Source organism: Porites lutea, chromosome 2 (assembly GCF_958299795.1).
Source record: "Porites lutea chromosome 2, jaPorLute2.1, whole genome shotgun sequence".
Taxonomy (NCBI): Eukaryota; Metazoa; Cnidaria; class Anthozoa; order Scleractinia; family Poritidae; genus Porites; species Porites lutea.
In genome coordinates this window covers 22,574,142-22,599,141 of record NC_133202.1, presented here as the reverse complement: position 1 = coordinate 22,599,141, position 25,000 = coordinate 22,574,142, and the positions used below count along the sequence as shown (strand labels likewise).

Sequence of the window (25,000 nt, the reverse complement as noted above, 5' to 3'; positions counted from 1 at the left end):
AATCACAGCAACAGAAATTGGTGCCCATGTCAACAGAAATACACAAACGACGATAAAACAGGTTTTCAAGAGTCTTATATCAGTTTCAGGACGTGCCGATGAGGCCGCGCAATCTTGAATGCCGTTTATTTATATTTCGACTGCTTTCTTTAAGAGTCTTACAAATCTTGTAGTACGTAGAAGTATAAGATTGAAACTGTTGTCCCGTTGATCACTACGCCCATGGTAACTATGGTATATGAAATATTCTCGATTTTCCAATTAAAATAACAGACCGAACATGAAGGGTTGTATATCATCTTACCCCAGCCGTACAATGGCGGTGTTGCAAGAAGCATAGAAGCTATCCATGCGATGGCACAGTACAATCGTGCCATTTTCTTGCTAGAGTAAACCTTGTTGTACAGCGCTGGTTTGACGACTCAGAAATATCGGTCAAAGGCGATAAGTCCCATAGTCAGGATAGAAGCATTTCCCAACGTAGACTGAATTACAGCTTGAACCTCGCACCACTTCTCGCTAAAAATCCAAGTTCCTGTATACAGGCTTGTTACCCAAAAGGACATGTGCAGCGATGCCATGGAAATGTCAGTCAATGCCAAGTTGTGTATGAATACATTCGTTAAGCTCTTGAGTCTGGAGTCTTTATGGACAACATAAACGACTAATAAATTGCCGAGGAAGGAGGTGAGGCAAATGAGAATGGATAAGGCCACTTCCACAGCAATTAGACTGCGCGAACGACCTAGTAGGGGATCATGAGAACTTTGATCTGATTGAGAATTGTTCTCCATTTATTTCAAGACAGCCTGCAAGAAAGGTAAACAGATACAGTAATGCTACTAGAAACGAAATGCTGGTGATGATAATGATGCTGACTATTATTATTATTCTTGTTATGATGATGATGATGATGATGATGATGATGATGATGATTATGATGATAACCATAACCATAATGGCCCTAATGTGAAAAAAATGACATTAATATCTGAAATAAATTGATCCTTTTTTTATTTAGCCGTAGTGCAATTAATCGTAAATCGAATCATTAAATTTATTTTTTTTATTTATTTAGCGACTGAGAAGGCCAAGGCTCAAACTAATTGTTCGCTCATTTATTAAAATAGACCAAAATACTTACAAAAATGCCAACAAGAGGACCTGCATGCATGCAAATCAAATCCCTCTTTCTTGTGATTGGCTAAAGCTAAAGTTCTCTTCCGACACGTTTTTAAAGAGAATAAAGCAAGTGTAAGGTAAAATTGCTTTTTAAATTCTTCCTTCCCAAGGAGAAAATAGGGCCGAACATCAAGATTGTCCATTTTTCTCTGAATTTCTAAACCATAGAAATTTCATGCCAAAATATCGCAATAATCCTCACATAGATTTGCATAAACTTTTCGAACATCAAAGCAACTATTTGAACAAAAAGAGCTCCCGTGAACGATTTTAGAAAAAACAAATTTCCAGTGCAGAGAAAGAGGACTGCAAGGGAAATAGGTAATGGCGTCATTTCGTTGCTAATGTCAACTCCGATGTAATTACGACCCTACCCTATATCTAATACGGCTCTGGTAATCATTTTTCCGTATCCGTTGTTAATGGAAACGTACTTTAATTTATGCTCCAACATATTTAGGAGCTATTGCCCTGAAAAACTAAATCAAGTCACTATAAAATAAAAACACCAGTTTCGTTACTTCAATGTGATATCCAGATCACCGAACCAGCACAGTTTCACCCTTACTCAGAATCCATTTCTCTCAGGTGTTCATGACCCTGAATGTTAACACAGTCCTCGTAGTGCATGTGTGAAGTGTTGTATTAACCTTAGTGTATATAATTTGAAGAAATAACCACGAATAAACTGGAAAAAAACTGAGCTATTCCTTCTTCCAGACGTTTCTATTTTTTTTCTCTTGTTTTGTCTTCTTTTCGTGTTAAATAAATGCATTTTCATCTGATCAATGCAGGATTTAAAAAATTCGCCTTAACTGTAACCCTAGTTTACTGAAAATCGTTTTTCAACTTACCCTACCTGTGAATTTTAAAATGTCACTAAATCTCTAGGAAGCTCGGCCTCAACACTTTTGCAGAGTATTCCTTTTCTGTTTTGTTCCTTATTTTTTAAATCCTGTTTACAATGAAGACTATATTTATGGTTGTCAAATCGCTTTCCAGTGTGTCACCGCTCTGTAAAGGAACTAATTTTTCATCGTTAGATAAATGACCACAATTCAATGACGTTAATGTCTGTTACAACATGTTTAAGGCAATGAGTACCTTTTATTATTATAATACCGCCCAGGATAGACCTTTTCAGCCTTTAGTTTCCCACTTCAGATCACATTAATTTCTTAAGCGAGCTTAAAAATTGTACTTTAGGGAAACAATTACGCTTAAAAAGTAAAGTTTTCTTTGGCTTGCTTAGTAACAGCTGGAAGTGATTTTTGTAGTTCGCATGCAAATACGTTCTTCCTCTTGTAGCAGAAAAAGTAAAATATCAATAATATGTCTTTTCAATGGCAATAACAAAGTCATTCAAAACGCTCATCTAAGACTAATTGATCAATGTTCTTATAAGAATGAATACAGGGTTTCCAAAATAGACCTCCTACGCAAGAAAATACTTAGCAAAGGTCAGCAAAGACACCAAGAAACACACAGGATAACTTAAATATCTGTAATAAATCGATCCTGTTCTTTAAAACGCGAGTGCGACTGATATTCCTGAAATTTATTCCTCTTATTTTGTTTATCTCCTCATACAGTAAATACACACAACATTTTGGCTGTTGAGGGTTCACAGAGATACGAAGGTCTTACCGTGCCTCAAGATGTTAAGCAGTTCAAGAATGTCTATGAGGGAGATGCGATACTGGAAGACAAGCTACTTCTTCATGTAGATCAGAATGTAAAACTAGAACAGATGCCTGTTCGCAAACCACCTATTACCTTGAGGAAGAAATACAAAATGGAGGTTTAGAGATTGGTTCAAAGGGGGAATTATAGCAGCAGTTTCAGAACCAACAGAGTGGATTTCATCTACTGTAGTGGTATTGAAACCCAATGACAAGTGTGTCTCGATCCAAAGCCCCTTAAAAAAGCTTTACAGAGAAACCATTATCCTTTACCAACTATTTATTGATGATCTTCTACTTGAACTGTCTAGGGCACAAGTCTTTGCTGTGGCTGACGTTAAGAATGGATTCTGGCATGTGCCTTTAGATGATGAAAGCAGTAAGCTGACAACCTTTGCTACATCCTGGGGCTGTTTTCGGTGGTTAAGGATGCCCTTTGGTATTTCGCCAGCTCCCGAGGAATTTCAGCGTAGGCTTGCCGTAGGCTTGCCGTCGTAGACAAGGGCATTGATCACATGTCCTTGTTAAAGAAGCTACGTACAATGGGTACCTCTAAAGAAGCAATAGAATGGTTTAGAAGCTACTTGACCGGAAGAAAACAGTCGGTGAGAATCGGTTGCGAAACATCTGAACCCCGCCTAGTCTCGTATGGTGTACCACAAGGATCAATTTTGGGCCCCGCATTGTTTAATATCTACATCAACGATCTACCATCTGTACCTAAGGTAGGGTCGTTAGAGTGCTATGTTGATGACTCACAGTTATACCTCTCATTTCCTGTACGTGATGCCACCTTAGCCGCAGCTCAGCTGACAGAAGATCTTAGGAACATAGCCACATGGTGTTGTAAAAACAGTCTACTCATTAACCCGGAAAAAACAAAACTTCTGGTTCTGGGGACTCCGCAGTTGCTGATGAAGATACCAGATGATCTAAGCATTACACTACTCAGCAAGGAGATTACATCATCTAAGTCTGCGAAAAACCTGGGGGTTACAATGGACTGTAATTTAACGTACGACGAACATATAACTCAATTAACTTCGAAATGTATAGGTAGCCTTTGTCAAATAAATCGCGTAAAATACCTGTTTGATAGGCGTACGTTGATTACTATAATTAATTCTCTCGTATTCAGTAAATTATTGTACTGTTCATCAGTATGGGCTAATACCACCAAGAAAAACATCGAGCTATTACAGACAGTGCAAAATTTTGCAGCCCGGATAGTTTCTGGAACGAGGAAATTTGATCATGTTACACCTATTCTTAAGCAGTTACAGTGGCTGCCAATTGTTAAACAACTTGAGGTTAGGGATGCTACCATGGTATTTAAATGCTTAAATGGACTTGCACCTCCATATCTTTGTCAGAAGTTTAAAACCAGATCGGAAGTGCACAACTGCAACACTAGGAATAGGGACCGCCTACATATACCACTCTGTAGGACGGCTGCAGGTCAGCGCGCGTTTACCTTCAGAGGCCAAAGGCTGTGGAATAGTCTCCCAGACGAGTTTCAGTCTATCACTAATTTAGATGTATTTAAGGTTAAAATAAAACAGCATTTTTTAAGGGTATTTTTGGAAAACTAAGTTTTAGATATTTGACATTGTAAATTAAGCTGAAAAGCCTTTTTAAGGAGATTAATAAAGTTATTATTATTATTATTATTAATGAGGTAATAGAAGGACTTGATGGACTCAGGACTGTTGCAGATGACATCATTGTGTTTGGTGTTGGAGACACAGAGGATGCAGCCCTGCGAGACCATGACACTAAGTTCCTGAATTTGTAGGGGTGCTGTCGTCAGAAACACATGACGTTGAACAAGGACAAGCTCAAGTTCAAACTCCTCGAGCTGTCGTATGTGGGTCATGTCATATCTGCTGAGGGATTGAGACCTGATCCGGCCAGGCACGCTAGTGATTGTGCTGTTTGCATGAGCTATCAACCAAATCAGCAGAAAGAGCTAATGATTAGTCTTGAAATCCTAACAAGACCGTGGGAGAAAGTAGGCTGTGATCTGTTTGACTTTGAGGATAATAATTATTTGGTTTGTGTGGACTACTGGTCTGATTACTTCGAGATAGACAAAATTTGTGACAAGAAAGGCAAGGAGGTAATCTCTAAGCTGAAGTCTCAGCTTGCTCCACATGGGATACCCGACCAGGTCTTTAGTGACAATGGTCCACCTTTCAGGTTTAAAGGAGTTTCAGGAATTTGCGTCAGCCTATGAGTTTGAACCCCTAACCAGCTCTCCGCGCTAACCTCAGTCTAATGGAAAGGTAGAGAATGCTGTTAAAATTCCACAAACTATCATGAAAAAGGCTCGAGATGCTGGTTCATACCAAAATTTGTCACTCTTGGATTACCGGAACACTCCAGCTGAGGGAGTCGGAGTCTTCTTTCCAGTGATTGTTTGGTCGGACGACTAGAACACTGTTTGCAACTTCTTCAGGACTACTTGTTCCTGAAACAGGTCAGGGTGTCCCGCACAAGCTGAAAGAGAGAAAGGCTAAACAGACTTACTACTACAACAGGGGTGCAAAACAGCTGAGTAAATTGTAGCCTGGAGTTGTAGTGCTTATCAAACTTGACAGAAATTCTTAGAGATGGGCTAAAAGCCACTGAGGACAAGGAGGTCGACGTTAGGTCATACCAGGTCCGCACAGAGGATGGCCGTACCAACAGAAGGAATAGAAGGCATCTCAGGCTTACCAAGGAGCCATTCTTCAGAGCCCCATCGCCTGAGTCTCCAAGCCAACAAGACCAATATTTCACTGTGGCCGACCTTCCAAGCTGTCCCATACCTATTTCTGCCAATATGGAGGTTTCAGATGGTCTCACCGTCGTCCAGTCAGAACCAAAACCAAGCAATGAACCTGTTTCCAGATCCAATGACATTGGTTCAGTTCCTGTTTCTGCTACCCGTACGCCTGCAGCTGCTGTGATGACGATCAGAAGCGGCCGAGTGTTTCGAAAGCCACTAAGATATGACTCTTGATACCAGCTCTAATCGTGTGAACTCTTTTTTTTTTCTTCCCTAGCCGTTTGTTTCTTTGTTCTGTTTGTTTCCTTTCTCATTATTATTGCTAGTTTATTTATTTTACTTTATTTTGTGAAAGGGGGATGTCACGTATTGCCTACATGAATTTTATTCTGTATCATCTTACATGAGGTATTTTGAGCATCTTCTATAAGCTGAAGTCCTGTGTAAGCACGTGCGATTTTGTAATTAAATTAAAGATGTTAGCTTCGGGTTGAGTGTCGCCGTTATTGAAGTTCTTACTGAGTGTTATCCCTCTAAACGTTACAGACGCGGACACTAAAATAAACTGTATTTGGCTAATTTCTATCGTTAAAAACCTCTTTTAAGGGGACACCGGACTGAATTGACAATAGCAGTATTGGATTACGTCCTTAAAATACGTGCTGTAGTCGATTAATAATTAACAATTAATGAATGAGGCTGATTATCTTATGAAGAAATGTGGAGATCGAGGAGGGTGTTATCCGTCGAGACCGTAGGCCGAGGCGGATAACACCCTCCGAGATCTCCATAATCCTTCATATGATACGAAAGCCGAATTCAATAATTGTTTTATTATTCATTCAAAATAATTCCTAGTTTAAAAATATAGCTAAAACAAGCTTACCTGCATCGATGTTAAGTTTATCTTCGATAGTTTACGTTTAGGTTTGTCCAGCTCCGCAAATATTCTCCAAATAGCAGATGTCACCCTCCGAGTTGTCTTCTTGCTGTTTTTGCTATGCTTTTAGCCATTATCTCGCCTAGTTCCAGCTGTAGTTCTTACTATTGAATCGAGTAAAGTGTCCGCCATTTTAGTTTTTTACAACAAAAACAACTCAATCTCGTCCTCAGGTCTTCTCGGTTAACGGTGCATTAACCCGTAGAAGGCTGAATTTTGACGTCATTTCCTCGTTAAACACAAAATTCTTCCAAAATTGGTTATCAGTAACTGGTTATGGTGAGTTATGCGTGTGCTTTTAGCCAATCAGAATTGGGGAAATATTTTGAATGAATAATAAATAAAAAAATCAATACACATTTAGCTGTCAATTAACTGTAGATTAGACTGATATCCGGCCGTATGATTGTCATCCGAGATCAAAGTTCACTTAAAAGTCTTGCAGAATGTACAGCACAACTTCCATAGCTTCCTTAACAACATGAATGAACAGGAACTTTATAACAGTACAGGGTAATCGTTGAATGTTAATCATTGACAAACTTTGCGCAATTTTACATCTCATCTCTCATCTCTCAATTTTCATCTCTTCACTCGAATTTGGAACTCTTTTACACCTATGGCTTTACAAACAGTACATGGGGAAGAAGGATAATAAAAGAAGCATAGCTATAAAAACAAGCGATGAAGGTGAAGAAATAAGCGGAACAGAGAGGCTGCAAATACTCACGTTTCTGCGTCTTTTCCAAACGGGAAAAATGTCTTCCTCTCGAAGAAACGTCGGCCGGCAAACGGAAAAACCCAGGAAAAGTCAGGTCACATGACCCTCTCTGCCGTTCGCGGGAAAAGAATACTGTATTTTATCATATTATTTGCAAAAGTGTTGAAGCCTGTATCTTGAAAAAAAACAACAACAACCGTTTTTGGGTCCGTCGATTATTGGATCTTTCGAGTGAAACGGGCCCCTGGTCATTTATTTTGACAAAACAAGTTACTAATATTTGCCCAACCGGAAGCAGCTGCACAGTGAAGCACTTAAATATATTTACTTTAATTTCAGCATGTACTTGAATACAAACAAAATGCTTTTTACTGAGCACAAATATTTCAATTACCACCTTTTTCACGAAAGATGATCATTTTTTGCTTCTTTCCGCTCCTTTATATCCTTCTGAGATATACCGAAACCACCCGCGGCTTTGAGCAACGTTACGTGCTCGGATCATTAAAGACTGTCCCTAGGCACAAACTGAAGGGACACCAAATTAAGGCAGTAAAAGGTTCTTCGTTGTTGTCTTGTGCCCATTCGTGCCTAGCGGAGCCCACATGTGTTTCAACGAACTTTGGAACCTCAGAGAATAATCAGTTTGTCTGTGAACTAAACAATCGTGGTGTATCGTTACTTCACAATGAGGAGCTTACCTTTGAAGACGGATATACATTTTCTCTCTACTTCAAAATTTCCTTAATAGACATTAACTTGAAGGTAAGGATCACGTAATAGAAACGAAATACCGCAGTGGAACCTCCATGTAACGAAGTCCTCGGTATAACGAACGATTTTCTTTACCCCAGTAATAGTAAAATGTATGGAAAAGTACTTCGATGTAACGAAACCTCGTTATAGCGAACACATTTTGTCAGTCCCTTGGCACTTTGTTATATCGAGGTTCCACTGTATAGCAAAGTTAGCTTTGCTTCTGTTATGACTTGGAGATGGCCGAATAACTGATGCTTAAATTTTTTTTAACATTTTATTGTTATTATTTTTGTCCGTAATTCTAAATTAACCATAAGTTTTTCGGCCATCGAAGCAAGGCTAACTTTGCTATACAGTGGAACCTCGATATAAGCAAGTGCCAAGCGGCTGGCAAAATAATGGAAGGAAAAAAATTATATTGAAAGTTCAAAAACTGCGGCCACAATTCTATATTTAGTGTACTCTTATATTATTATTTTTTTTTCATTGATGATAGATAAAATTATTGTAGAAAAAAATTAAAACTGTTAAGCATGTTTGTTTGCTTTTAACAATAATTACGAGGACATTTGAGTCCTTGATATGCACAGAACTAAATGACATCAATTCCTTTTTATGGATCCTTGTGGAGAGACTCAGAGTTGATGATAATGGGGGTCGCAAAATCTTCGAGAAAACTTTTAAAATCGCAAAAATTAAGTTCACTGATAATATACGTATTAAAGAAAAGACTCATTCACACTTTTTAAAGAGTCGAGCATCCGCCTTGTGACAAATCCTACATCAGTCACAGCCCAGCAATTTTTTTAAGAGACTTCAGCTTTCGTTGTTGACAACTATGAAGGGTTCTCCAATAGTATACTAGGAAGCCGAAGACTGGGATCATTTGCCCACCTACCCCTTCCATAAGCCAACATTTTGCCTTAAGTGAGAAGTAAGTGTTGATGTTGGTGTAGGGGAGGGGTAGGTGGGCAGTTTCCCAGAAACGTATAATAATCCAAGAACTGTACAGTGGTCATGAAGCTTTCACGTTCAATCAGAGTAAAAAGACGTTACTTGGCACGTTAAATGTGCTATTAGGACGGAGCTCATTACTCCGCAGAGCGAGCAACTCACATACTAGGCTTACTTTAGACTCTCAGCTCCGTACATGTGTAAATCGGAAAGATATTTTAAAATGTTAAGAAAAATTAAGAAATGTTATCGGGTCGGTAAATTTCCTTACACGTTTACGGAATTTATATACTGGTGTACATTTGTGCAAAAAGTAAGCTGCCCTAGGGATCCTGGTGCTTACTGTCCGACAGCTGCCACAATGAGAACTACTAGAACGAAGACTGTGATCGTGAACTGTTTTCCCAACTGCTGTTAATTTTCTACCGCATTTTTTTTTCTTGCGCTGCGAATTGTGCAGTCTAAACAGCTCAGGATTTCAGTTTGTTCCGATTCAATCCTTAACCAATATTATCATGGTCAGTTAACTTAGCTGGTCATCTTTGGTTTGCAGAGCGGCAGACCATCTTGAATTCGATCTCCGCACTGGCCTAGTACGTACTCAAGGTATTGTGTAAAAAAAGGTGCTGTCTTTGCCACGAAACGGCTAGACCTTTGCTGGCTCGATTGTCATGCAGGTAGAAATCGCGGTCCAGTCTCCATGAGGCTACGTAAAAACAGTTTCCTAATTTAGTACTTTCGTGCTAGACACGTTATTAGACACTTTAATAAAGTCGAGTAATTTTATTAATTTACTTAAATGAACTGGCAGTAGTCTATTCTTCTCTTCTCTTTGCCTGGTTTGTTACAGGAGGGCTGCAAGCAGATGACATGTCTCAACCAAGGCCAATGTTATTTTAACCAAGAAAACCAAAAGTTCCGTTGCAAATGCTTTCTCCCATGGACAGGAGAGAGTTGCCAAATAAAGACAGGTAAGACGTTAACCTTTTTAATCCAAATGAAATGAGCCCAGGGAAATTCTCCAAATTATATTTCAATTGATGCATGATCAGACTGAAATGATACAAGAATGCTTACAGCCAATAAGCAGCCATGTTTTATTTTTGACTGAAAACAAATCGCTGGTACATGACCACCAATAGCAGCTAGGAGAGCTTCTTTTCAGCGTTGAACAATATTTGGCAGCTTACTAAAATTAAGACATCTTAAAATAATGATAATCTCGGCTTTAAATGCCAACCCAAACCCAAACACACTCACACCTAGCATCCGGTAGGCATATTGGATTTTTTCACGAAAATGTATTTTTCGCCATTTGAGGACTTGCTGTATTCCTGCCTTGAACAACAACAACACAGACTTTGTTAGACTGAACACTCACAGTAACACTGATTCCAACACTCAGACCAACGTCAGCTCTGGCCAAGTTACGACAGGGACTATACCGTACATCAGAGGCACCTCTGAAACTATCACACGTATACTACAACCTTACATGCAATATACGGGTTGCACACAAAAAGATAACCACTTTACGACGACTACTTACTAATGTCAACGACAAAGACAAACCGGAGGAAAGACAGGGAGCAGTATACAAGATCAAATGCTGCGACTGCCAAGCTACTTACATTGGTGAAGCCGGCAGAAACCTTAGCACGCGACCGACCGAACACAAACGAGCGACGAGAAATGGTAACGTCAACAATAACATCGCTGAACACCATTTACAGACGAAACATCAAATCGACTGGGGCTTTGCGACATGTATTACGTATTCTACAGACTACTATCAACGACTCACTTTAGAAAGCTGGTTTACTAGCTTAGAACCAACGCCACTGAATGGTAGTCAACAGTTACCGGCACTGTACAAACGATTTATTCACGAAATCAAGCAAAACTAACTACGAGAGAACGACTGGACAACTGACAATTTGACTAACAATAGACGACTGTTTGACTCTGACAATAGACGGATCGAAACGCACCAATTACATTACGAGTCTTCATAACCAATAACATCACGGCTTAGCTGACAGACCGCGACCAACAACATCGCAAAGTAATTGACCGATCAGGCCAATAACAAGAGTATAATACCATCAACTGACGTGGTACAACTCACTTTGACTCTGTAATTGAGTACTGCACAGGTTGTCCAAACGTCAGTCACTGTCAACAGCAACACTCCTATTCAGGACTACTTTTTCACCGGGACGATCAGTCTCAACCTCCTTTTTAAACAATATTACAAGTATACCCGGATTTTTAAAAACCGGGCTAGCAAAAAGAATCAACTCCTTCTACTACTTGACAATTTACCAACAATGAAAAATCATTCAAAGGCTGATATTAAAAACCAGTATCTGATGCCAGGCAGTAAGTAAGAGGTCCCTGATAGCAGCTCACTGAGTCCAAATTTTAGAACATTTATTCAGTAATCTGACTTCGTGAAGTTTCAAAACGGTGTCATTTCAGTCTATAAAATATTTAGTAGAGTGAAATGCAGTCAAAAAGTGCCTGGTTGAGGGCTACATAACAACTTAAATATCATGCTATTTTCTCGAACTGATAAATGACAGAATTTGGCATGGAATAGATTTTCCAGAGTCGAGTTTTCCAAGACACATTCACCTGAGCTAAACACCGACGAAGCGTTTGTTTTTATAGCTGGAACAGAAACTTTTAGTGCAACGACTCAGCCACGAAATCACAACCTGTGTTCTTTCTATCAACACCATCCGGAAATCACACAAATATGCACTTTCGTGGCGCTGATAAGACTATCCACAATCACGCATAATCTTTTCACGTTGAACACAAGCCATATCTCATGAAATAACCAGGAAAAACTCACTACAGGTTTTTGGCAGATAAACACATCTAGACGTTTCTCTTACACTCGTCTTATTCAAGCTCCGCTCTGTCACTAGACTCCTCACTCTGTCGGCAGACCAGCATAAACTCTGTTTTCACACCAGAAAAAAAGTCTTGGCCAAATAGATTTGACTCTTATTTTAGCCTTGTTTTCGAGGCAAAACTTTGTTGTCACCCGGGAAAAGCGAGCAGTATCATACCTTTCTGTTTCAGCGCCGATCAGGGTGATTGGTAGTCAAATGAAAAGAGAGTACGGGAAGACATTGGACGATGCAGACCGCTCTGCGAATCGTATTTATCACATATATGTCCCATCTGACAGCTTTGCATGATACCCTCCGGGAAACTTTTCTCGGCTCAAGGTGACAAACAACGAAATATAAACTACTGCTAAGCGCTTCGGCATCGAAACCAGCTTTAGGCGCGCACTAATTTCAAATAACTGTCACTTGTGTTAGAGAGCGAGATCTGGGTAGAGACGGGAAAAGACCAAAGAGGGAGGGGGCGGGGTAGATAGAAAGTGAATTCGCGAAATTATATTTACAGCCACTTCTACAAAAATCCCTAACTACCAACCAAGAAAAGATACGACATAAACAAAACCACACAGTAAACAAGCTAAGACAGAGGAAGTTAAGATAAATTACAAAATGTTTGCTACCCCGGTTTTTATAAATCCGGGTAGAAGTAATACAGGGAAAATCTAGGAGATCTGGCATGTTAGTCACAACTATCATGGCAGCTTCTTTCAACACTTCACAACCACCTTGTGATCGGTGACCTCCTTAAAAATCTCAGGTCAGCGGTTAACATTATTCAATTCCTTCAAACCCTTTCAAACAACCACGGACGAAAACGCCGAGCAACTGGAAAAAATAAAACTATTCTAGGGAGAGGACGTATATATACTTCCTCGGTACCGGGAACTTGTCTCTTTGGACGTATATATACGTCCTTGGCATTAAAAGGATTACGAGTGCCACCAAAACCCGAAATTCATTATCTTCTTATTTTCTCCATTTATATAACCATTCACAGCCACTGAATAAGTGAGTTTGTCTTTATTTCCGCCTCACAGACATTTACTATAACTTTACTTCTCTTGGAGCTACGGGGAGATTTGGACCAACCAGTAATGCACATTACCGAGGCACCTCGCTGCAAGGGATCTCAGTTCAAAAGGGCCTACAAACGTGGATTGTTCCAGTGACGGGCCAGTATCAAGCTGAGCTGTGTGGAGCTTCAGGAGCGGACAATGGGTTTTATAACACCAGAGGTGGAAGAGGCGCCAAAGTAAAAGGAAGCGTTCATCTGCAAAAGGGAACACAGCTGAGGGTCTTAGTGGGGCAAGAAGCAACTGGTGGGGGTGGTGGGGGTGGTACGTTTGTTGTATTTGCTGCAGATGGCAAGCCTTTAGCTGTGGCTGGGGGTGGGGGTGCAGCTGAAATTGTAGATGGTGATCCTGGACAAGCAAGTGAAAAAGGTAGCGTAAATGGTGGTTCGAAAGGAAAGGGAGGAAAGGTTTGTGTGTCAGATGCCACCTTTCAATCTTTAGTTGGTGTCGGAGGAGGTGGTGGCCTATTAACCAATGGACGCTGCTATGAAGATGGACAATGCAACAAACCATGTCCAGGGAACGACGGAGGTAAATCATTTTCCGCCGGTGGAGTGGGAGGTTATAACAAGAAGGCCGGATGTGGTGCTGGAGGGTTTGGTGGTGGTGGGAATTGTGGGGGAGGGGGTGGGTACTCCGGTGGTGGTGCTCAAGTGGACGGGAAGAGCGAAAATCTGGATCTTAGCGGCGCTGGCGGAGGAGGTTCGTTTGCACCTAATAATAACTGGCGTTTGCTGTCTGGAGATTGCCCCGTGGGAAACGGTTTTGTTACGTTTAAGTTAGTATCACTGAATTGACAATATGTAAAAAGATTAGTGGCTAATCCCTTTGGGTATGCGGTGAACTCAGTCATAACAGTTGGATACTAGTGTAAGCTCAATTCTGATAAGCTGCAAACAAAGTACATGAGTAGTTTTAATAACTTACGTTGAAGTTGCACTACTTAAAAGGCACAGATATAGAGGCGTATAATCCCCTCTTTTTCGCCGAAGGTCGAGTTCTTGAGAGGGTTGAAATACATTCTGTTTCTGTGAAAAAAAAACGTGGTAACCATTTTTAAGCGTAAAAGTTAAAATTAATGTAATGTAACCATAATAAGCATAAGGCCAGTAAGGATTGTTCTAATGAGAACAACTTTACATAGGAGTGGCATAAAGGTTGGGCAGATAAGCTCCAGAAGTTGCACAAACTAGCCGCTCGTGTTATTACAGGTGTTTGCTACTCAAGCAATCGCGATCTGTGTGAGATTGGTTCGCTCTCGCTCACAAAAATGAGACAACATCATAACTATAATAGAGGCTTTGCATAATTCTGACTTCCGTTTTCCGGTTGCACGAAAGCGAGGCTTAAGATGTATCTTTGACCACGCTGTACTGTCATGGCTGACACAACTGGAAGGTCTGGACGTACTGACTTACTGGTATAAACCTAAATCTTGCAAGCTTAGCTTCATGTAGAATTGATAAGCTTTAATTTTGGCTGAAATGTAGGGAACATAACTTTAAAAAACTGCAAACGAAAGCGGCGTGTATTCAAAGGGAAGTCTAGCAAGTTGTCAAATAATCGGAATAATCAGTTATCAAACATAAACCTAGGGCTCCTCCTTAAGCTTACTTTGCTTTCTTTTTCACAAATTATCTTTAGAATACAAGAATACTTTAAAGGGACAGTGTCCCGATTATGCGCACGCGCGAGCGTCATCTGTTTTTTCTTCAAAGACAATAGAACTGTCAAATTGACTTGACAAGATTTCCTTCCAGACCGCACCGCTGACGGAGATTTGTTGTTTACATTCTCAAGTAATATTTTAGACTTTGGAAGAAGTCTTTCGTCTTATTTAAAATTTGGCTCTCGGCAGGAAGACTCATCGCAATTTTATCGCTAGCAGGGCCTCCTCGCGACCCGAAAATCTCTTTCCGCTCGCTTTAAAAACAGATTTTCTAATTGAAACTCGTGACAGAGGTCAATTGTTCCAATTCCAGTAATATCTGCCTGATTTGCCCGCGTTCTAGCCTCAAACGTTTGAAAGACATAAATAGAAATGCAATCTCAACGCTATGAATCATCGCAAAGGTTAGTCAAAAATTATATTATGATTCCATGGAACTAGTTTTTCTAAACGTGTAGCTCCTGTTTGTTTGAAATGTCGGCCGTGGGGAGATTCATTTAAAAGTTTAACTAGTAACGCGTCGTTGCAAATCATTCTGCTTCACGATGCTCCCCTCCAGAAGATCTCCTCAGTCACATCAATGTCTCAATGGTTTCTTTCTTAAAGTCTTTATTGTTGCTGTTTCATTTCTGCGTATTCCTTTCACAATTATCTGAGCTTGCATGGAAGCTAGCAGAAGAAATAAGTCTTCAATCGGCATCAAAGCGCTTCCCATCTTTTGGTCCTCCGGCCAACGGCAAAGTAACGCCGAAAAATCTAGATTTCGCCCAAATCGAAACTTAACAGGCACAGTATATCATTGATCTGTAATCCTGAGAAGTTTAATTGTAGTATTGAACTCGGCCAAGCGCGATGCAAACGGATTTTTCAAGGTTCTCTTACTTTCCTCGCATCTTTTGATTTCGCGACATCCAGTCCAAAAATCAAAGTTTTGTGCATGCGCAGTAACGGGATACTGTTCCTTTAAGAATGGAAGAACATCTGCCGTATTAAACCCTCACGACAGTCTTTTACAAACGCAATCGGATGGCACTGAAACTGGAACTACAAATCAACATGCTCAAGAGAATTTTGATCAAGGTGTTTCGAGTGATAACAGTGAATAGGATTTTAGACGAGGTAAGTTGAAAACTTGCTGACAAACCGTTCCACTGTTGTTGATTGATTAAATGCTCAATGTGTGGCTAAATTTACTCCGAAAAATTACATAACAGATCTGCCTGGGCGTTCTTTATTATCATATTCTTCCAACGTATTTAATGTCTAACGGGACTCATTTTATTTACAGGAAATTACTGAACCTCCTCATCAGACGCGGTGAGTCCTCGGACAAGAAGTTTGGATGGATTGACCTTGTTCACTTTTAGAGAAAAAGAGACATTTTTTTTAAAGACTCTGGAAAAACCGCTAAGTTGAGTAAGAGAACTGAACAGCTGTTAAATGATAATTTCCAGTTCAACATTAGCTGCTTGAATGATCGTAATTTTATTTTTGTTCGAGCCTTTTGTAGATGATCGAGCTAGCTACAGAAAGGAAAATTACAAACTGTGCTTTGCTATAAAAAAAAGTCATCTTCAGCTGTTAAAGATGCTTACTGTACATGCAGAGCTGGCAAGGGTGGTTGGTGTAATCATGTTTATGCACTAATGAAGGTCATTTCCAAATTTTCTGTGGAAGAATCGAAGTGCATCCCTAAGCTTCTATCCTGTACTTCAAAACCATCTGGTTGGACAGTACCACAAAGGCGGCAACAGAATCCAAGGGAATTGCATGCAATTTGTCCTATGCCAGAGCAGAACATCTGAAAGAACTTAAGCTTGAAACACATTTCAAGAATAATACTATCCCATGAGTTATAACTTTCACTGTTATAACTTTAACCCTGCATATGTTTTTCTTATTATAATTACATTAAAAACCATTGATATTGTTAGCAAAAATTACATATTGGTTACTGACTGTAGAAAAATAAAAGTGGTACTTTTTTTCAACGTCTGATAAATCTTGTTTCTCTAAACAGTAAGTCTGACTCCTCCTCTTATATTCCACCGCAGTTTGGTGCTCAGGTCACTAGTCATTCATGCAGATATGATTCGATAGTGAAACAATGTCAATTACAGAGCTGCAACTGTCCACAACTGATTAATAGATCCATGCAGAGACAGCTAGCTAGTGGAACCGTTCTGTCTATAAGTCAAAACGTTTTCACCTTATCTATAAAGGGTTCCACGTGTATTCTGTTGGAAGTTATTTTCTGGTTAATAACAGTTTCATTCGCTTCAAATTGACCCCCTGGATCCAAGAGAAAATGGCAAGTTAAGCCTCACCCCAATTTTGTCAGTAAGACCTCTTATGTTAAACCCTTTATCTGCCATTATCAAACATGTTTGGGTTGAGAAGACCACTTCTTTCCACTATCTCTCGGTCAGGTAGACGCCCATGGTAAAGGTGGGAAACAAAAGAAACACATCCGTTGAGGAGTAATTCCTACAAGGGCCTTATAGGTCTCCCTACCCTTATAGTCTCAGTACATGTTTCCTTTTAGTTCTAGCGATGTGGGAGCTTCACAGTAGAACTCAGTGCAGTCTATGATAACACGTGTCTTAGGGTAACAGTTTTTAAAGGTTTGGGCATATACGGTTTGATCGACTTGTTCCCTTGTTGGCCGAATTGGAATTGCTGACAGACAAAGGTAAATGAAGTTCACCCAACTGACGAATATTCGGCTGACTGTACTTTTGTCAATTCTAACAGCCACTCCAGACGTTAAGTGGAGAAGCCTCTCCTTAACCTCGTCAGTGTTAAGAGAAACTGCTCTTTGCCAATGAGCCGTCGTCTACGTGCACAACTTGTGTAAGCACTGGGAACTGACTCAAGCTTGACATTCTCACCATTCATACCAGGCTCTAACAAATCAAACAATACCATAAACACTGCATATTTGGGGAAACCAGTATAATGCTTACATTTTTCATTATCGGTCATATTAATAGCAGAAAAAATTGGACTTTTGTCCTTAGTACTACTAAGAAGTTTAACTTTCTCATCTAGCTCGTTATCGAGTTTACACAGAGCTTTAGACGCTGAGACACGGAGTGAATCGACGTTCGCATTTCCCAATTGTACTACCTCTGACGTCGTCGACAACTGTTTGACAGAGTGATCTTTGTTCGAGTTTTTTGGCGGTGACTTGTTTACATTCAGTGACGTTTCTCGTTGTCCTGGAACTTTTCTTTTCTTTTCGTCTACCTTGCGTCGTTCATTCCATTTTAGTGGGACTGCTCCTTTCCTTAAAGTTCACCAACTCCCCCCTGGAACACGCAATATGTCATCTACTTGAAAATGGACGTTGCAAGCCACAGTTACCTTGGTTATACGGAAACCGTCTTTCCCCGACTTTCTCGCCACACGGTTTTCCGCAAATTCGACGAAGCTTTTCATTCCTTGGAAATGTAAAAAATCTAAAGCGTGTTTTTTTTTCGCTGTCGCATCGTACATTCTATTTAAGCAACTGAAAAACGAGCACTCGTCTCCTTGACTTTGTTTCTTCGTGCCTTCCTCCATCTTGAAACACTATATATCTTAAGCCTCGTTTACTTTCAAACTGGAAACCGGAAGCCGGAATTATGCAAAGCGTCCTTGGAAGAGGCTGTCTCAGTAAAACCGCCCACTCAATTTCGTGTGGAAAATAATTTTGCCTAAAACTCTGGCAATTGAAAAGCTTTATCGAGACTATAGCTAGGTTAGAAGTAGTAGAAGTTAGAAGACTATAGTTAGGTTTGAAGTAGAGCTGAGTTGTTTTCTGTTAGCCAAAAAGGTTTGTTGTGTCATTCTTCGCATGAAGTTAGTGCTGGCAAAAATGGTGGCTCGGTTGCTCGAGGTAAGACGTCGTCTTTCTGTAGAATTCTTTTTCCCATTTACTTGAAATGTAGAATTTCTGGACCTAAACGACTTTTTTTTCCCGATCGACCTGAACCGGATCTGCCTTTTGCCCAGTTCTACAGCCTGTGTCAAACTTCTGAACCAAATACGCTTTTACATGAGCCTCCATTCTCGACGGCTTCTTTACCGTTTTGAGTGCCCATCCAAACGTCGGCTTACTCACAAGCTTAAATAACTTCTTTTGATCTGTCACTAATCTCACGTCGACGCGCTTTCTTATGTTTTCCATTGTTTTTCCAAATACGGAATTATTTAATAGTTTAAAAAAGTCCTTCTCGAATGCATTCTTAGCGTTCATCCTCTTTTGGGTGTTAAAATTAATGTACTGTGCGAGCCAGGGAGACTGGTCAAATTCTAATACCCTGTGGACTTTCTTTAGTTCAAGACCTAGAGACAAATAGAGTTGTAGATTTCTGTAGTGTAACACATAATTCTTTTTACTAGATAGTCTTGGAATTAGCTTAGCAACCTGGCCAATACTTATTCCAAACTGCCCCTGAATATTTTTGCAATAAGGAGAAAGCATTTCTTTGGTAACTTTCATTTTCTCCGCGGCTAGAGGATAATCATTATGCAGCTCATGTAATTCTTTAGGATATTCCAAATCGACTTCTAAAATCATACCCATTTTTCTGTCTTCTGTACAAGCAGCGAGATTAACTTTTTTTATTTGTTTTTCAGTCATCCACCTAAAACCATCTGTTGGTAAATATTGAGAAATCGCCCATCCATAAAGGTTATTAGCGTCTAGATACATAATATACTTACTTGGTTTCTCTAAATTATACCCGCTCATATATTTATTATTAGCTTCCCCGTGTCGGTTAGCAATATAAGAAATATCACCACGCAATCCCTTTTCTATGAATTGGAACATATCAACATCCGTCATGAGCTCCAATTTTATACCGGTCATTTTCAACATAGCATCCCAACTCAAGCCGGGGGATGTGAAATAGTGGCAAGGATCTAGTTTATAATACTGATGGCAGGTCTTACGGAAATTCTCAAAAACATCAGCTAATAGGAGAATATCAGACTTCAAATACAGATCATGATACTCACCCATTGTCCTCATATTAAAAGTATTCCAGACTTTTTGGGCATATTGATATTGCTCATCAGAAATACCCTCATCTGTAAGAATACCATAAAATTGCTCTTTTGGTGGTAGTTGCTGGTCACCAAACTTCTGAAAACTGTCCATGTAATCATAAGGATACACTCCTTTCTGTTTCATCAGTCCTAATTTCTCATCTTGGAACACCTGACTGGTATACTTAAACGCATTGGTTGGTAAATTAGCGGCTAATCTCTCCAAACTGCTGGCCATAAACTGAAAACTATCCAGAAATACTAAGTGTCTACCCAGCATGAAAGCCATATACTTTTCCATATTATTCGGGATACAATTAATGCTCAAATTATTACTTTTTCCGATTGATCCAATTTCTTGCATTATAAAATGGGAATCATACCCACGCAGATTATGAAAAATGACTGGCACCTTAAATTTACTTGGGTCAAGCTTTAGCTTTAAATTAAAGTCCTGGTGTGCTGATCCCCTATACTGTCCAGTGATATGACAATGATCTCTGACTCTTACTTCATTATCTAAATATTTCTTCCCACAAATATGACATTCCTCGGCAACCTTGAATAATTCTTCCTCCTCGTCCGTCATCTGGAGTGGTTTTTGGAACTCAGTAGCAATCATTTTTTGGCAATATTCTACTTCCGAGAGCATATCCAATATGAAGTAGCTAACAGATTTCTCCCCTCGATAAATTTTCACTGGTTTTGAATATTTGTCATCATAACAACAGACTACTTTATAACCATAACTACAGCCAGTGTGCTTTTGGTACTTATCGGTATAAGATTTAACACCATCTGGTTGACATCCAGATACTTTCTGTGTAATTGCCTCGAAATCTGCATAAATTACAAAAGGTGCTGGCATCTGCTTATGATAGTTCTGAAATTGGACCGTACTACCCTCCTCGGGCATCCTTATTGCCTGTTCCCCATTTATTATCATGCAATTGCTCTTATGTTTTGCTAGTATCTCATCAGTGCTAAAACACTGGAGACAAAACATACAAAAATGTTTACGGTGTTGGTGTTTAGTCTTATTGTACATCATCTTATTAAAATCCTTAATAAAAACATAATGTTGCTTCTCACCCTGTGTAATCAACAGCAGGTTCAATACTTTCTCGTTTTTATGCTTTGAGACATGAATTGGATAAAATTGCTCATTCTCATAACCAAACACATTAATATTAATGCTATTTTGCTCTTCTATTTTACCATAATGTTTAGCAGCGACAGGGAATTCCACTCCTTGGTAATTTAATTCCTGGACCATTTTTCTGTCAATCTTTTTGATCCGCTGGGGATCCTTTTCTTGCGGATTCAAATATGGTATATGACACCAGCGAAAGCATTCAATATCCTTATTTTGAAGATTAATTAGCCCCTTAGCAGATTTCTGTAATTTTACCGGTAGAGGAATATAGGAATTACCTCTCATCGGCTCATACACTACTGTATTTATATAATGTTCATTGATACTACTAACAGTCCAACCACTACCCTCAGACAACCAAACACCAATACCGTTTAATATTTGTTGCTGTGATAATTGCAAGCTTGATAAAAAATCATTAGGATTAATTACTATTTGCGCTCTACTATTGAAATAAGCTGGCTTATAAATATTATCATCATCCTTTCTCTTCACAAATGTTACTTTTAACGTCACCACAAATTTGAAACCTTTTGTATTATTAAGTATAGTGTTAAATAGCCTACTAATTGCTAGTCTCGTATTTTGAAGCTGCACCAAAGCATCTCTATCAGTCGTCAAACCGGTCTCATATGATTTAGTGAAGCCCTTAAGAGCCTTCCGTTTTTCACCAATTTTTGTCCGTGGTACTGCTATTGGCTACTGTTTCTTTGTTCTGGGAGCTGGAATCGGTCTATATGGTGGGATGGGATTATTCTCAAAATATCGGATTAATTGTTGTACATTCCTTCTTGGCTTTGGAATTGGAGTCCTTCTAACAGAAGTAGGGTGTGCTTCTTCCCTCACTCGTACTAAATTCTCGAGCTCACTATCTGTAAGCCCAGATAACAATCTTCTTATAAGTTCATTACGATTAGTCTTCATACTATTACTATATATTATATTATTTTTATTTGAACGCACCATCTGCATACTAGTATGCGGCGCTATCTCTTTGAAAGGGTTTGGGTTCAAACCGGATCCAAAAATGCTGACGTCAGCAAAATCCCAAGGTCAAATCCATAATATATGATATGCGCCGGTACCCCATAATTATATGATATGCGCCGGTGCCGCCATGTACTATATTACTTCTGTAGGTTACTAATAATGGCTTTACCTTGTAGTAATAATGCATTTATTGTATTCTATTTTCTATTTTGGACTAGATATTTAAGTTGTTTAGTAATCAAAATCCTTTTATATCTGAAAGAAATATCTTCATTTGAAATTGTTGTTGTTGACTTCAAGTAATTAAGGTCAAAGTGATGCTCAAACAGATCAGTCTAATCAGTCCTGTTGTTGCTAGGTCAAGTTCATGAGTTTCTGTAAATTAGAATCCTTCGCAAAACCATTTCGGTGATAGTACTGAACGTAAAAAGTTGTGGTGATCCTCTGATGTTTCATAGAGAACTTTATTTCAATTAGAGTTGCTTGCGTGACAACAACGATTGATTTTCCACTGAAGGTTTGAATTATTAGACCCTTCTCGGGAATTTTTTCATAGTGTCGCTTCTTTAAAAAATTATCTCCTGAAAATCTTGCTGGCGACCAAATTTTCTCCGCCGTGTCGGGTCGTGTGATTGTCAACGTTATTTTCTCTCCTTTCTTTGAGGATTCAATGTTCCCGCCATAACCTTGTACCATGCAGGACCCACAGATGCCTGAAGATTTGGAAGGGCATAAATAACACGACGGGTGCCATGAGACCAGTCATCCTTGATCTGCCGAGCTTGGCATGAATTAAAAGCCCGATTTCTTTTATAAACCCATCCAGCATGACGCCAATGAGCTCAAGCTTATTCCCCGTAAGCTCTTTCAGGACGGGGTTTAGCTCCCTCATCCCGTAGTTCGGCTTGCTCTCGGCGAAACGAACCCTCTTCATCCAGTCATGTTCAACGGAAAATTTCATCTCCACCACATTTCTGTTCCAAAAGCGGTCCCCTCTTTCTGTATCACTTTCCACCCCGAGAGGCCTCAAATTTAACTTTCCTGGGCTTTCGATAACTTTTCCACTACTGGCCGCTATTTTGAGAATGTTTTTCGATTTTTGCTTTTGGCGCCAACTGCCGCTAACAATTTCTGCGCCAGTAAGCAACTAAAGTTGCGGGAGGAAAACCATAGCAACCGATCATCGTGTGTCTTTTCCGGCTTGGGGGTCGGAAAAGTCGTAGCGTAATGGTTTTACACCAGATCTTGTCCCGATGTACGGAAGGCTGAGGATCGAGGGCCCACTGTGATAACAACCAGCGTTGTCTGATCGTAAAAAAGCTTTGTTAATTGAAGGGTACTCAACCTTGATGGTGTTGAGTAGATGCTCAATGACTGACATAACCGCGAAGATGTTTTGCTTGCAAGTGTTGAAGAGATGCACAAAGCATTCAACTTCACATTTGCCCTCCTCTTGTGAGCGTGTTATTACAGCACTAATATTCCAGCGCCTACCCCTTTTTGCCAAAGAACTCAGACATCTGCTCCCTGTAGTGCTGCGGCAGATAATTCATCGCCCAGTCCATGATAATCAGGCACGTTTCTTCGTCAAGCTGAGTAAGAGCGTTCTGTTTTGCTTCTTCCTGATTAACAGAACAAAGTAAATGTGCTTTCCAGGCTTGGACTGCTCGAGAGCACTCCTTATTCTCGAATTTTACTCTTGCTCTCGTTTCGTAGCTGATGACTATATCTAGGTCATCGATCTTCTTTAATATGTCGCAGAAATTCGAATCAAGGGAGTCACATCTATCACAGTGAATGTCATGGGAGTGTAGACATTCTTCATAGAAGTCAGGATTCTGCGGGTCGCTTAAGGCATGTACGGCACAGTGGTCGCTGTTGTTTTCGTTTCTACCCACGTGCGTTTATAGTACGTCTTCAAATATCTTTTTGCTTCTTTCAAGTCTCGTCGCATTGTTTCAGCCCAATGCCCCTCCGCCCCGTTTTCCACTAAAGTGAAGATAATTGCGCGCAGGTGGTCAAATGCTTCAGTCCCTTCCGCTGTGATGTTATCAAGCCCATGAAGGGACCTCTGCATTGACGCTGAGCAAATTTCGAGCATTCTAAACAGAGAACGTGTGGTTGCCGGTTCAAACTGCTACTCTCTGTAGGTAGCTTATGTACTGTTCGATTATTCTAGAGGGAGTCAAGGTCCGCACAACAGCCGGAATGATAATACGTTCACCAAAGTCAAGCTTAAGAGTTTTTGTTCCAAATGCAACATCTTGGTGCAGCTGCGGTTGTGAAATATAGCTTATGAAATGATCAACTTTTCCCTGATCAATTCTTTTTCGGAAGTTTGTTTGTCCGGGAACAACTTGTCCTTTTCCTGCCTCAGTGGCATGCTGACGAGCCTGGTTAATTCTCCACTTAGTTATACCAGGGATTAACGTTTGCAAATCTCTGCGGCTAAAGTCATTTGCGAAAAGAGATAGGATCTGGCGTTTAGTTTACCACGACTCCGCTTGATCATAAGCTTTGATCAAGACATCAATGAGCCCAGTGTTTGTGTCGAAATGCTTTCCTTTGGATGAGCTACTCTCGTCCCTCTCGATTATGTCTGAATCATTTTGGATACATTTCCAAAGGACGTTTTCTTGCCTAGTACTAATGACTGACAGCGTAGCTGCAACAGCTTCCCTGGCCTTGCGAATATAGTACTTTTGCTGGGTAGATGAAATATCGTCCATGAGGCATTTAAAGTAGAAAGGATGGGACTGAAGCGTCCACTTGTGAGGTTTCCCAGGGCATCGTTTAGTGCCTGTCGTCTCTCATTTTGGATTTCCTTCTCGTCGCACCAAACAAATACTTACTTCTTTCTCAGGAACACTGATTTGAGAGGCCTGCGACAACAGAGTCTCGTCTGCGTATTCGTCAAGTGGCTGAACATCTGCACTCATGGTAGCTTCACATTCTATTAAATCTTACTCCTCATTTCCTCCTGTAGTTGTCACAGAGCTTTGCCCTGAAGAAGACTTCACACCAGCTTCCCGTAAAAAAAAAATACATAGATGATAAATAACGATTACCAGCCAAGCATTGGTCCAATAGTTGAATTCATTGACACGAATGGGCAATCTTCGCCTTTATTATACTGCGTTTATATG

At 40.0% G+C, this 25,000-nt stretch overlaps 2 protein-coding genes and 2 pseudogenes across 2 annotated transcripts; 1 reads left to right on the top strand and 3 right to left on the bottom strand.

The window, feature by feature from the left end:
* Positions 1–794, bottom strand: part of LOC140925848 (G-protein coupled receptor 161-like) — a 908-nt pseudogene extending 114 nt beyond the window's left edge.
* A 6,912-nt stretch (positions 795–7,706) lies between these two features.
* LOC140925847 (uncharacterized) lies at positions 7,707–13,799 on the top strand. The gene is made up of 3 exons (XM_073375697.1): positions 7,707–8,060; positions 9,859–9,979; positions 12,967–13,799. The coding sequence occupies exons 1-3, from the start codon at positions 7,707–7,709 to the stop codon at positions 13,797–13,799; spliced, it is 1,308 nt and encodes a 435-aa protein (XP_073231798.1).
* A 4,815-nt stretch (positions 13,800–18,614) lies between these two features.
* LOC140925846 (uncharacterized) lies at positions 18,615–20,984 on the bottom strand. Its single transcript, XM_073375696.1, has one exon. The coding sequence runs from the start codon at positions 20,982–20,984 to the stop codon at positions 18,615–18,617; it is 2,370 nt and encodes a 789-aa protein (XP_073231797.1).
* Positions 20,985–22,208: 1,224 nt separating this feature from the next.
* Positions 22,209–24,793, bottom strand: LOC140925845 (uncharacterized; annotated as a pseudogene).
* Between the last annotated feature and the right edge of the window lie 207 nt (positions 24,794–25,000).